Genomic DNA, 15,527 nt, shown 5'->3' with positions numbered 1-15,527 from the left:
TTTTCTTTTTGTATTTTTTTGCCAGCAGGTTTAAAGAAGATCCCTCTGAAATGCGAATTGCACCTAAGACTGATGATTTGGTGAGTTCATTTATCCCTTTCAACACATGCTACTTTGGGTTTATTACACCATGGGTCTGTTAAATGTTACAACTGTGAGACATTCAGACGGAATTTCCAAAAGTAAATGTTTCCCTTCTTCTTTTGCTTGTCCATATCTTCCCTCTTATATACTTGTTAGTTTGAAAACTAACTTGAGGCAATATTTAACAAGCTATCAATGGTTAATCTTTAAGATGTAATGTTTGTCACAAGGACAGACACTTTTCTTTCTCTAACCATAACTCAAAGCAAGATGACAAAATTCAGTAATATTTTGTTTCAGTACAATTAAGTACACTTAATGTTAATATTTAGAACACTTTCAAAGACACTTTATTCTTGCTTAAATTATGGGGAGGAAGATGCCATGAAAGTAACGTATGTCACTGAGACAGACAAGACGGTATCTTTTTAACAACTGAGTAAGGGCCCTGTAAACCCCAACTTAATTTTTTTCTAGACTGTTCAACCATATATATAACTTGAAATGAAGAAGTATTGATATCTTGTCTGAAATAACATTTGTTTCACGGACAGACGTTAATAATCATGTTGGTCACATGGATGAACATTTTGTTACCTAAATAATAGTAAAAACCATAATAATAATAACTAGAGTTTGAAGCAACAAACACACGGTGTTGGGCTAGAGGTTTATGTCTGGTTAATTAACAGAACAACAGCCTTGGTCAATGCTCTCGTCGTTATTCGTCCTGTACGCGGTAATCAATCAGCAGCATCCTAGGCCTCGCGCGCTTTGCAGTGCATGTAAAAATACAGTGCGAACAGCAACCTCATGCGACAACTATTTTTATGCGAATCAGTTGGGGACAATCGAGAGCCTTGGTTCAGTCATCGGCGAAAGCTTATGTTTTTCTTTAGAATATAGATAAGTGTAGGCGGGGCTAATGTGGAGTGTCCAATCACACCTTGGCAAATCCTGAAGACATCAAATTGTTTGCTGCTATTCGCCTTTTGCGGATGTGACAGAAACCACATTTTTTTTGTGCATTGGTGCCATGTGCAGAGACACACAACGTGCGTGTATGCATTATGTATGGTGCCACGTTTTACCGCTATGCAACTTTCCATGCAACGATCGACCAATAAGAAAACGACATTTAAGGTCAGTTTAGGCTATTAGCATAATGAGCACCACCCCCAAAACCTCACATGGACAACTGAACCAAGGCTCTCGATCGTCCTCAACTGATTTGCATAAATATAGTGGCCGCATGAGGTCGCTGTTCACGCTGTATTTTTTACATGCACTGCAAAGCGCTCGAGGATATGCCGCCAATTGATTACCGAGTCTGTCCACACCAACGGTTACAACTTATAACTTTGTGGGTGTGACATGGGAGGTGGATTTCAAAGCAGGTTTTTTGCTATTTTTTTTTTTAAAGCATTCCTATATTATCTGTGATTGGACTGATGAATAATTAGGCTGATTCACAGGATATGTAGGAAATTACTCGGCCATCTTTAAGATGAAATGAAGGATAATGTTCATAACATGGACGGACACTCTTGATTCATACTATATGTTTTTGTTATAGTAAATCTAGCAAATGTCCATTTATATTACATATTCAATGAGGAATTAGTATCATTCGACATGAAAGCAACCTGTGCAGTATTTATAAAATTATGATGCGACTTAGTACATGTTAATAACATGGACAGAAATTTGTGACACAATTTCTGTCCCTGTTATGAACATGAAGTCTTGAAGATGTGCCACCCTGTAGTTAAAAAAACCTAGAGGTTTAACCTGAGATTGGCCAGTTAGTGGGGCTGTTAAGGTCAAATATATGATACAATTGTGCACTTTGTGACTAAAGCATGAAACTTTGCATGTTGGTTCTTCATGCCATGGAGAACATTTTCAGATGTGGAGACATTTCATGTTTGACCTCTGGTGACCTTTGAGAGGTCAATGAACTTTACATACATTATTTGTACTAATTGTTCTTGAAAACACCACTTTCCTATGACCCCAGTCTATGTCATAGGTCTTCAGGCAATGGAAATAATGATCAGGTGTAAAAAAAAAAATCATACTTGACCTCCAGTGACCTTTCAGAGGTCAATAACCTATATATAAAGTATTTATAGTAATTTATAAGATTAATACTTTAAACCCCAACTTTTTCAAGATCCAATTCTAAAAGTGAGGTGTTCATGCTATGAAAAGCATTTTCATATGAAGGGCATTTCATATCTGACCTCTGGTGACCTTTAAGAGGTCAATGAACTTTGTATGCTCTATTTTAAGATATTTATAAGATTTACTATTCAAAACCCCACTTTTTTTATGACCCAAGTCTAAAAGTTGGCTGTTCATTACATGAACAGAATTTTCAGATGTGTGAACATTCATATTTGACCCCTGGTGACCTTTATGAGGTCGATAAACTTTGCATACCCTATTTGCCGCTATTTATCATATTTAATATTCCAAATGCCACCTTTTCATGACTTAAGTCTAAATAGTTCAAAACAAGTGTACTTTAAGTATTATTCTACAGCATGTCATGAATTCAGACCCCAAGGACAAGTTTGTATGACCTCTGATCTCCATTTCCTTTTTTTGAAAGGTACCGTAGACAGGGGCACAAGAGAATACAAGAGGTACATTGGACAAGAATCACACTCTTACAGTGACCATTGGGCTTGGTAAAAAGGTTAAAAATGTGGTGACCCAAGTCCATCTAGATACCACAGAGAGTAATAAGTACAGAAGAGTGACTGTTGTCAGACATTTGTACATATTACATAGTAAAGAAAGTCCAACAGTCTTCTATCCCAGTCGCAACATGTTGCGTCTGCCAATTAAAAAAGAGATATGGAGGTCAATTCATTACATGACTGTATAATAATAGGTGCAATACCTTTGTTTTGCAATATTGAGGCTTGGGTCACGAAAAAGGGCGTTTTGACAATTAAATATAAAAAAATAACGAAAAATAAGGTATAAAGTTCATTGACCTATTAAAGGGTACCAAAGGTCAGATTATGATGCCCCCATATCTGAAAATGCTTTTCATGTCACAAAGAGCCAACTTTTAGACTTGGGTCCTGAAATAGTTGGGTTTTGAATAATAAATCTTATAAATTTATATCTATAAATAGGGCATACAGAGTTCATTGACCTCTTAAAGGTCACCAGAGGTCAGATATGAGATGTCCTTCATATGAAAATGCTTTTCATAGCATGAACACCTAACTTTTAGAATTGGGTCTTGAAAAAGTTGGGGTTTAAAGTGCCAATCTTATAAATTACTATAAAAACTGTATATATAGGTCATTGACCTCTGAAAGGTCACCGGAGGTCAAGTATGATTTTTTTTCACATCTGACCATTATTTCCATTGCCTGAAGACCTATGACATAGACTGAGGTCATAGGAAAGTGGTGTTTTCAAGAACAATTAGTATAAATAATGTATGTAAAGTTCATTGACCTCTCAAGGGTCACCAGAGGTCAAATATTAAATGTCTCCACATCTGAAAATGTTCTTCATGGCATGAAGAACCAACATGCGAAGTTTCATGCTTTAGTCACAAAGTGCACAATTGTACATGTATATCACTCAACAGCCCCACTAAGTGGCAATCTCTCAATGGGAAGATTTACATTAGGACAAAAATCATGATAATTCATGTATTTTATTTACTGCTTCCCACCACTAAAAAATTAAATGTCTGTCCATGTTATGAACGTTAAATCTTGAAGATAATCCTAGCTGTAATTTCTCGAATCCTGAGAAATTTATCAAACTTGTTGGTGGGCAATGTTCTTACCAAGATATTGGATGAAGAAAGACGGAAAACTTAACATATTACTTTATGCATCAACTCTTGTCCATGGTTCCCTCTAAATGTCACACTTTTGTAACCGTTAGTGTGGACAGACCGCGTTACGTACAGGACGAATAATGGACGAGAGCATTGACCAAGGCTAACAGAACAATGGTTTTTCGCGTTGATGATTGTTGATTATGGATTGATGTTGATTGTGGATTGATGTTGATGTTATTGTTGATTGTTGATTTGTTGAAGTTGATTTGTTGAAGTTGATTTGTTGATGTTGATTGTTGATGTTGATTATTGATGTTGATTGTTGATAATGATTATTGATGTTGATGATAATTGTTGATGTTGATGCTGATTGTTGATTGTTGATTGGTTAATGTTGATTGTTGATGTTGAGTATTGATTGTTGATGTTGATGTTGATTGTTGGTGTTGATTTTGATGTTGATTGTTAATTGTTGATGTTGATCGGTGATGTTGATTTTGATTGTTGATTGTTGATGTCGATGTTAATGTTGATTGTAGATGTGAATGTTGAGGGTTAAAAAATAACGTGTGTAGTAATTATACAGAGGATAGTTAAAAAGGGTCAGGTGAGGATCTGCACGCATATACTGCTGTAATGTAAACTCGTCAACTACATTCGTTACACAAACCCATTAAATAGCTCATATCTCTAAAAGTAAGGGTCGCATACCATTGGAGCAATACAAAATATTGCTGGCCATACCTTCTTTACACCAATGCGCATGTTTTTAGAAAAAAAACCCACCCAATTGGGCATTTTTGCCAGCCCAGTTTTTGAGTTTCATATGACGTCAACAAAATAAAAAATGAGCTTCCGTCAACAAGTTGTCATATAAACGTGTACAAAACACTAGTAAACTCTTAAAATACATTGGTCCATCAAACAGCCATTACATGTGGCTCAATAGTTGACATAAAACAGTCGTAAAACCAGACACTCGGGGAAACCCCTTTTGTATGCAATCATCCCAATTTGCTGTACACACGCCATACGATACAATGTACGTGGCATTCAATGAACGTTTCAAGGCGTAGGCGTTGTCAACTTCAAATTTCAAGGGGGCTGCAAGACATCTCCAAGTTTACCAATTGAAAGGAAACCTGGGGAAGTTTTAGACCTATTATGAAAGTGCCATTTAAAGCACAAAACTTGATTGTATCTCTCACGGTTGATTTTTTAGCAATTTTTTAAGGTTTAAAGGTCTTTTTATTGTAACTTCCGGTCCGATGACGTAATCAAACTTTTAGGTCTTGTCTACATAAAGGTCTGCAAAATTAAATGTTGCACATTTCCTTTCAGGTCACCATATATTATATTAATTTAATAATAATAATAATAATAATAACTGGATTTATAGAGCGCCAAATTGCCAAAGGATACAAGGCGCTGAAACAAAGAAAGAAGAACTACAGAAAGAACAACAGAAAAACAACAAGGGCGTACGACCAGCTATGGTGTGGGGAAAAAATGGGTTTTGAGAGCCTTCTTGAAGGTTGGCACAGTATCAGAGTTTCTGATAGGGATGGGTAGACTATTCCACAATCGGGGAGCAGCAATAGAGAAGGCCCGATCACCTGCGAGTTTATTTGTCCTCTGGACAACAAGAGATTTCCCATGAGAAGAGCGAAGAGAGTGAGACCCGGTTCGAATTGAGAGAAGAGAAGAGAGGTAATCAGGGGCAGAGGAGTTGAGAGATTTGTAAGTGTGGACCATAGTACGGAATTGAATGCGTTGTGCAACTGGAAGCCAGTGTAACTGGTTAAGAAGGGGAGATATATGTGTGTAAATGGGCATCTGGAAAATGAGCCTAGCACATCTGTTTTGAAGCCGTTGAAGACGAGAAAGATCTTTCTTTGAGATACCGTTAAGTAAGCAGCAGCCGTAGTCTAATTTCGAGAGAAATAAGGCGTGGACTGCATTATGGCAGGCATTAAAATTTTGAAGCGATTACCGCACATTTCGCCACAGACATTAACTGAAAATGCGTTTTGAACATTTTTTAATCTGCTGCTAGAGGGCGCTTGAACACTTCATGGCGTCACTGATCATTTATTTGGAAAGGTCAACCCACCTACAGACTAACATTGTTGAAAGGCACTTCCGGTTTTGACCGGAAGGAAGGGTCACATGATTTGACGAGCACAAGACACAATGAAGATCATGTGTCATCATGTCGAGTCACGCAAAATCTAAGTTCCGGTCTCTCACGGTGGATTTTATATTGAATTTTAAAGGTTAAATTTATTATTTTTTGAAGTGACGTCACGTGACCCATGATGACATCATAATGACGTAATCACAAAAAAAACACATCTTCGCAGGGTTGTGCATTCATGTATTGACAATTGAAGTTTATATCACTTTTCATGTTGACAAACAGTTCTGGAAAAGAATGTGTCTTGGAGAAAAATAATAATAGTAATTTCATAGAACTAGAGGTTGTAGGAACAACCACACGGTGTAGGGCCATTGATTACCACATACTTTGCCACACCCGTCAACTCAAAATGTATGTTTACATGTAAATCCATGTTTTTGACTTAGTCAACATGCCTTTAGAGGGCGCTCTAACATTTTATGACATCACCTGTAATATTCTTTTAAAGTGTAGCCTAGGCAGACACTCACATTGTTGAAAGCAGGTTCATATCTTTTGCCAATTTCAAATTAGAGGGCACTTCCGTTTTCGAAAGGAAGGAAGGGCCACGTGATTTTGCACTTAATACCAAAAATGAAAATCCTGCAATATTGTATCGATTGCCATAAAAAAATTAATTCAAATCTGTGTTACGGTTGATTTTATAACGATTTTCAACTTTCTTTGTTTGTAATATGATAATTAATGACGTCACTGTGATGTCATTACCAGAAAGCTCAAGAGCTAAATGTATGTTAACTATGCTATCTATAGCCAAATCTTGATTATATCTCTCACGGTTGATTTTTTAGCATTTTTTTTTTTAAAGTTTAAAGGTCTTGTCAGTGTAACTTCCGGTCTGTTGTGCACAGGTTTTGTCTGCCTTAAGGTCATTATATAGCAAATTTTGCTAAACACATCAACTGAAAATGCGTTTTGGACATTTTTTTAACCTGCCGCTAGCGGGGTCTCGAACATCTCATGACGACACCGATTTTGTTGTTGTTGAAAGGTCAACCTAGCCAAAGACTAACATTGTTGAAAGCAGGTTCATATCTATTGCCAATTTCAAATTAGAGGGCACTTCCGTTTCGAATGGGAAGGAAGGGTCACGTGATTTGCACTTAATACCAAAAATGAAAACCCTGCAATATTGTATTGACTGCCATCAAAACCAAAATCGAATCTGTAGCAGTTGATTTTATATTGATTTTCAAAGATTAAATTTAGGAATCTTTATTTGCTTTTAATATGATACTCAATGACATCATCTTGTTGTCTTTACCAAAAAGCTCAAGAGTTACGTTAACTGTGCTATATACAGCCAAATCTTGATAATATCTCTCATGGTTGATTTTTTTGGGCAATTTTTTAAGGTTTAAAGGTCTTTTCATCTTATCTTCAGTCTGATGATTTTATTAATTTTTTTTTGTCTGCAGGTCTTGTCTGCATGAAAGTCATCATGTCCATTATTTTATGAAGCAGGTACCGTGAATTTCGCCACAGACATCAACTGAAAATGCGTTTTTTAATTTTTTTAACCTGCCCCTAGAGGGCAGTTGAACACTTTTTGGCATCACCAATCATTTTTTTTTGAAAGGTCAACCTAGCCATACACCAGAACCATTGAAAGCAAGTTCATATCTTTGTGCACTTTCAAAGTATAAGGCATTTTTGGTTTCAACCGGAAGGAAGGGTCACGTGATTTGCACGCACGAGATGAAATGAAGATCAGGTAATATTATATCGATTCCCGCAAAATTCAAGTGACATTGTGTTACCCATGATGACGTCATAATGACATAATTATTAAAAAGCACATTTTCAGTTGTTTGTGCATTGATGTATTGACATCTGAAGTTCATATATGTTTTCATGTTGACAAACAGATCTGGAAAAGAATTTGTCTTGAAGAACAATAATAATAGTAAAATTCTTACAATAACAAAAGGTTATTGGGCTCATGGGTGTTGGGCTCATGGACCAACACCTAAATATTACTGAATTTGGTAATATACAAATTAACTTTGAGAGACTGGAACTTGAATTTTACGGGAATTGATTTGATAATACATGATCTTCAATTTATCTCGTGCGTGTCAAATTACATGACCCTTCCTTTCAACAATGTTAGTCTCTCCCCTGGTTGACCTTTCCAAAAATATTACCGGTGAAGTCATGAAATGTTCGAGCGCCCTCTGGCTGAAAGTTAAAAAGTGTCAAAAACGCATTTTCAGTTTATGAGTGTGGCAAAATTTGTGATAATCACTTCAAAATTAATATATATGATGACCTTAAAGGGAATGAACAACATTTGCTTCTGCTGCAATTTTCAGCAATAAACAGATTTGGAGATTAGTATGTTATAGCAATATTGTTAAACTGAGTAAACGTGTGTATAGCAAATGGGGATATAATTGCATACAAAGGGGAATCCCCCACCTAGGATTTCTATGGTAAGGGCGTATGTTCGTCCGTGCTTACCATGGACCCCTTGTGGGGTACCCGTCCTTTGTTTGAGGTACCTCGCAAATAAAATCTTTAGAAAAAAGGGTACCCGCAACGAAATCTTTAGAAATAGGGACAATCTGACAACAATGGAGGTACCCCGGAAGTCCATCTGGCTGGGATGTCCGTCCGTCCGGGCAGCTTAGTTTCCTGATGATAACTTGAGTTAGAAATGTTGTTTGGGATTGTTACATGTACTTCGGTAGGGTGTTGCCTTTAGAAGTAGGCAGGTTGGGCTTGGTTTTGAGGTAAAAAGGTCAAAGGTCAAGGTCACCGTGGTGAGTTAAAGGTAAATGGTTTCCGGATGATAACTTGGGTTAGAAATGAAATATTGGAGTCGGCAAGTTGAATCCTGCAAAATCCTCCCATTGGCCTCATGGAAAAAATAGTATCCATCCTCAGTCCTGCAAATTCCTTAATTATTTCTTGAATATGGTCCATGGAGGGGTGACCGCTGCCTGAATCCTGCAAAATCCTGCAGCAGTGGCTGTCAATATGTTGAGGCTTGGCCAGTGACATCCTGGAGCAGTACAGAGGATTTCAAGCATAATCCAGGCCTATACACGTATTTATGCATTGCTGAGCAAAAACAACACAAGGTCCGGACCAAGACTTTGACAAAGTGCATCCTACTAAATCAGTAACGCACTTTTGCCATGTAACTTCAATCCTCCAAATTCCTCCACTTTGGCAAAGAGGATTTTGAAGGATTCAGGGTGTTTTAGGGTTAATGAACAGAGTAGGGATCCGGATACTGAAATGACAACCACCAAGTTGGATACAAACAGAGGAATCCCTGCATTTGATGCATGTACCCCATCGAACCTCAACAAGTGTATAGTTGTCCAATGAAACTGGGCGTGATGCATAACGTGATCTCCCAGTTTACAAGAGCAAGATTGTTGATGGAACACCACTTCCTGTCCAAGGAAGCCTGAGCTGTTGCTGGCGAATGCAAAAGGCATCTACTGAGAAGTCATTTATACCATATAAAAATAATTACTGATTTGTTTTGCTTTTAAAAGGTACATGTAAGTTAAGGTAAGGCTAAAGAACACTAGTGTGTAAGATTCAAGAACAGTTGAGGGTTAAGGAACAGTAACATACAGTAGAGAAACAATAACAAGATGGCCGCCCCATGAACAAGAGCGGGGTAAAGCAACAACAGTTGTTAAACATTTACACAGTACAATTTTAGTCAGTTTGACAAGTTAAGTCCAAGGTAATCAAATGAGTAACTGTACCATTCTAACATGTGCATGCATTATAGGAGCAAGTGGAATCCACATACAGCAATCCTTCTTTTGGTACCGTAAAACAACTGAAGTACTCATTGGATTGCATTGTGCAGACAAACAGCATTCAGGTAAGACACTTTGTCCCCCTTTTTTTAGTCTTCCCTGTTACCCCTTTAGTGATCGTGTTTTATGTTCACCGGTTATTTATTACCCACTTAAAAGTTGATTGGTAAGTTAAACCCTAGAGCAGAATGGTTTAGAGAATTTTTATCTCAGGTTAACATCTTTCAGTTCTGCTCCCACAACTTTTTTTTCGGGGGGGGGGGGGGGGGATTAGGCCAAAAAAAAAAATAGTTCTGCTTCCGATTACATGCCTTTCAAAAATAGGGTCGGTCGGTCGGAAATTTTTTTTTTTTGGCCAATTTTTTTTATGCAGATTGAATGGGGTATTCAATTATATGCGAAGTTTTAGCCTGAACTATTTCCATTGCACTACAAAAGCTATACACAAAATGGCCACAAAAAGTGAATAAAACCTACCTTAATTATTGTCAATATATTTACGTTTGATAATTCGTAAAAAAATTGTGGGAAATTCAGGTCGTTCGCACCATAGGCACAACGCTAGTCAAGAAGGGGAGCTGGCCAAAACTCCGAAGTGTGTGATGCACTGTACATGTACATTTGTACATGTGTGGCCCACGGCCAATGGGTCGAACATTTCAGGAAACTGCATTGTATCACTCCAAATACGAGTAGTGCGATCTCAAAATGAACTCTTGAACACGGAAAATACATACACAGACAAGCTAGATCAAATCTGTGATTTAACTTGCAAAAATGTTCTTTCTCCATCGGTGTTTTCTTGGCATTTTTACGATGCCTTTCTCAGCATTTTTACGATGTCGAGTCCAACCAGTTGACAGAGCACGTGCCTGCGCTTGCATAGCCAGGCTTGTGCTAACGATAGCATAGCCGTGCACAGACTAGTTACCGCATTTTCATAATTGGCCCCTGCGCGGCGCGGCGGGAACCAGTCGTCGCCGCATTGCGCTTATTACGCACGTGATTACAGACATCGAATTGCGAAGTAGTTGAATCGCGCAGCGAATTTGTAAAAATAACGGAGGTTTCTTTTGAAAAAATAGCGAATGTAAGTAAGAAAACAATAAATACAAGCATTTTTTTATGCAAAAGGGTTGTTGAGGGGTATTTTGTGAAGACAGACAAGACATAAGGTTTTTATTTTTATTTATTCAATCATTTGTTTTTTGTTTTTTTTGGAATTGCTGATAAAATTTTTAGGGTCGCAGCCTAAAAATAGGGTCGGTCGGGTAACCGGAAGCAGAACTATTCTTTTTTTGGCCTTAGGTGAACAAAGTAATTACCATCAGAGTTTCCCCTTTTCAATACAGGGTGAGTAAAAAAAAACGGAACCCAAACCCCCAAAAATATATTTCACATTTAAAAAAATATGTAGCATCAAACATAATAATGACAGAAAGCCAATTTCATAAGCTACTTTTAGATGAAAAAAAATTACTTAAATTGCTCAATCCGTAACAAGAATATCGCCATTTAAACGCACTGGCCCTAAAACCTCTTTCGTCCAAAAGGGTGATTTCCTCTCAGATGCCGCCTTCCCCCCCCCCCCCCCTCCAAAAAAAATTTGCGGGAGCAGAACTGAAAGATGCTATTCTGAGATGATAGTTTACAAAACTATTCTGCTCTAGGGTTTAAAGGGAATATACATCATTTGCTTTTGCTGTAATTTTCAGAAATGGATGGAATTGGGGGGTTGGAAATATAAAGCAAATATAGTTACACTGACTTTTTGGAGGTTTTGGGTTCGAAAATGCTATAAAAACCAAGAAAAACGATCATTTTCCTGTAGTCTGGTCCCCTGACTCCATATAAGAAGAAACAGAGCAGTTTACATACATTGGGGAATTGTAAGGTCAGGGAACCAGTCTAGCTGGCTCGTACCCGTTCATAGGTTTGTAATCGATTGCAAACAAGTGCAATGGTCAATTGGGGCCAGTATTTGAAAAAAAGCCAGTTGTTTCCAACGCTGATCGGCCGATCAGCGTTGGAAATTGATACAAAAATACCACTTTTCTTGAAAATGACAGTATACCAGGTGCCATAATTTTACAGGATGCTTTAGACTGTCATTTACCAACATCCTATTAAGGTATTTCGCAAAAACTTGGTAGTTTTATTTTTCGATGTTTGCAAATGTTGTATATTCCCTTTAACATACCAATCAAGTTTTTGAATCTAATAAAAAAAAACTCCAAACCTAAAACCTGATTATTTCTAATTGAACAAAACTGTAATGAAGAATTCTTGGCATCCTGATGAGAAATAATGAACAAAAGCTAGCAGTTGACATGAAAGACGTATCATAGCCTGCACTCTTTGCATGTGAAATGTTTCTGGCTATGTCATTAGAAGGCACTGTCATTGCTTATGTTTCTTACAAGATCAAATAAGTTCGCAAACAATGCTCTATAATTTCCATGGGTTCAATTTTTTTTCGTGTTTAACGTGGCTGTTATTATTAAGCAATTAATTAATAATCCTTCCATATAGGTGAAGTTCAGAACTAAAGGGGTTACACGGGGGACTAAAATCTGATGGATTTACCTCTATTACATGTACATCCCGGTATAGAGGGACATATAAAGTTAGAACAAAGTGTAAAGTACTATATAGTTCCTTAGATAAAGACGTGGTGCACCACCGGGGGAGGGGGGGGGGGGGGGGAGGGGGAGCTTGAGCATCCCCCCCCCTTCGAGGTTGTCAATTTTTATTTTATTTTTTTTTTTTTTGCTTTTCCGCTTCAAAGCGGAAAAAGCATTGTTTTTGTTCTGAATTTTTTTTCTTATCTTTTCTTTTTTTCCCTTCTTATTTCACCCCAAATCCCATAGACTTTTTTTAACCGCTGCATTTGTACCCTAAACAAACTGGTATTCTAATGAAACCTAACATACATGTATGTGAAGACCCCATAGTGAGTTTGTGTCCCGAAGAGTGACGAATGATTACGTCAACGTGGGTCACGTGACGTTTTCTTAAATGTGTGAACTTTGAAGACCCTACATCTAAAGAACTGTAAGTCTGATTTGGTTGAAACTCGGTATGTACATGTAGGTAGACCGGGATGTGTTATAGGTAAAAATTTAAAGGACGTCATCATGACGTCGATTTTTGAAGTTTTGGACCTTTAAGCCATATCTCACAAACGCAATATGCTAAATTCAAATTTCTTTTTGTATTATGTTTGTTAGATAACAGGTATATTCACAAAATTGTGAAAATTGTGTGACGTCATTATGACGTCATTAAAATGCGATTTTTTTTTTTTTAAACATAAGGGAATGTCCAATCGTCATGAAACTTGGTGGGTGGGTAGATAATAGTACAAGTACACAAAGTCTGAAATGACGTCTCGATGACGTCGGTAGATTTTTTGAGATTTTTTTCAAATTTTTAAACGTTTAACACTTTTGTTCATCTGATTGGCTTCAAACATGCTAAATTAAAAATTCTTTTTGTGTTCGGTTTGTTATGTAAAAGGTACCAGCATAATTTTGTTTGAAAAATGTGTGACGTCACGATGACGTCATCAAAAGTGCGATTTTTGAAAACACTTATAAGGGCAAGTCCGGTTGTCTTGAAACTTAGTGGGTAGGTAGAAAGTGTTAATAGTATGCTAAATCTGAAGTGACGTCATGATGACATCATCACCTATTTTTTTAAATTAAGTTATCAACTTTTTTACATTTTGTTCTAAAACAAATATATGACAAAGTATTTTTTAAAAGTATTTCTTCACACGTATTATTTTAAGAATGCAGAAAAGCCTGTGTCCTGTTCATCGAACAGGCATAGCTCTAGTTTTTCTTTTTTTCTTTTTTTTGTTCCCACCCCCAAATCCCATAGACTTTGTACATGTATTTTAGCTGCGGCATTTTGGACCCTAAACAAACTCGTATTCTAAACTTGTATAAGGTTCGTAAGGTCATACTTATATGCATAAACAAATTATAAGTGGATAACGTCACGATGACGTCATAAAAATGCAATTTCTTAAATCACATACAAGGCTCAGTCCGATAATCTTGAAACTTGGTGGGTAGGTAGAAATAATTATTAGTATTGAAAACCTGAAGTGTCGTCATGATGACGTGATAAGCTGATGTTGTATTAATTTAAGCACTTATTACATGTTCTTCTAATGCAAAAATAGACAAAGCACATTTTTAAAAGTAATTTTTTACACGTATCTGTTAAAAAGGCGGAAAAGCCTATGTCCTGTTCATTTTATTTTTTTTTGTCCCACGATTTTACCTTGGTGATATGTATGTGGCCTATTTTCGAGTACTATGATAGGGGTGTAAGTGGCGCCCCACCAATGTCAAAATAGTCCGCCCCCCAAATAAAACTCCAATTTTTTTCTGCAGCCAAAAGTTTTGGGCAACATTTTTTGACGAAAAATTTGAGCCCCCCCCCAAAAAAAACACCCAAATCCTGGGTGCACCACTGAGATAAAGGCCTCAGATACACCTTTGATGTGACATCATTTTAAATCTCAGAGGTTTTCTAAAATTGAATATGTTTAAAATCTGGTCTAAAGATGTGTCAGGTGACACATTTTTGGAAATCTCTGTTAATCCCCCCCCCCCCCCCCCCCCCCCCCCCCCCCCCCCCCCCCCCCCCCCCCCCCCCCCCCCCCCGCGTTCTAATTGGTACTTGATTGCAATTGGGGAACCCATTAGTGACAAACTTCTGACATGCTGTCAATTGGAGGGGGAAAAAAAAAAAAGATCATTTCCAAAGACATGTCTAGTGACACATTGTTTGACATTGCTGTGAATCCGCCCCCTCTCTTCTACTTCAGAAGAAATAAGGCTTTAAACAAATGCACCTTTAATAGTGACGGTACACAGGATGACGTCATCGTGACAAAAATCATCGGGGACCGTCATCTGCTGGTGGTCTAAGTGTCTGCCAAGTCTAAAGTCAGTCTTTATCCCCAGGTGTTTATATGACTTGCAGTTATTTTTCAATCACACACTTTTTAACTTCAGAGATGTGCAGTGGGAATCATCCTACATATCGATCTCATGCTGTTACAGTTTTATCCCACGGTGTTTATATACATGCAACTGGAAGCAATTTTTTTTATCACATTTTTTAAACAAGCACCTCAAGCCCTGCATGGTGGTGAGTTATCCCCCTGGCTTTCCAGCCATACAGGGGATATTGCGATCGTGTATTCCTCGGTTTGTTTATGGTGTAAATTGAGGACACAAACGTGCAAAATCATCGGTGGAATCGAGGACAGGAACCAAATCGAGGACAACCTCGAATAGAAAACATTTACAAAACCAACGAGAGCTGTTGCAAAAAAGTAAGAATACAAACAAAGGAGAAGGGAAGAAGAACAAAAGAAAATCTTTGATGTACACCATAAACAAACGTGTGTGTGTGTATGTATTTAAGTTTGAAAGACAGAGAGCTACATTTTGGTAAGATTCACTGAAAGTACCGTACGGTACAGTCATCAATCTCAACCAAACTTGATATGGTATCTTGTAGTATGGTTAGACGCAGGCAACAGGTCATGACCTCCAGGGCTACTCTGAGCCAAAGATGTCTGTACATGATAAGAATAAACTGCTGGGTGTAT

General features: G+C 37.5%; 1 protein-coding gene across 1 annotated transcript in view; it reads left to right on the top strand.

Annotated features, from left to right (window-relative positions):
* The window catches only part of LOC119740078, a 32,126-nt gene extending 22,064 nt beyond the window's left edge, over positions 1–10,062 (top strand). The window contains exons 3-4 of the mRNA XM_038215284.1: positions 29–80; positions 9,862–10,062. Coding sequence (XP_038071212.1) covers positions 29–80; positions 9,862–10,062 — 253 coding nt within the window. The remainder of the gene's footprint in view (positions 1–28; positions 81–9,861) is intronic.
* The last annotated feature ends 5,465 nt before the right edge of the window (positions 10,063–15,527 follow it).

This window comes from Patiria miniata, unplaced genomic scaffold, assembly GCF_015706575.1.
Source record: "Patiria miniata isolate m_02_andy unplaced genomic scaffold, ASM1570657v1 HiC_scaffold_10, whole genome shotgun sequence".
Taxonomy (NCBI): domain Eukaryota; kingdom Metazoa; phylum Echinodermata; class Asteroidea; order Valvatida; family Asterinidae; genus Patiria; species Patiria miniata.
The sequence above is the reverse complement of the archived record's forward strand: the minus strand, read 5'-3'. Positions and strand labels throughout refer to the sequence as shown.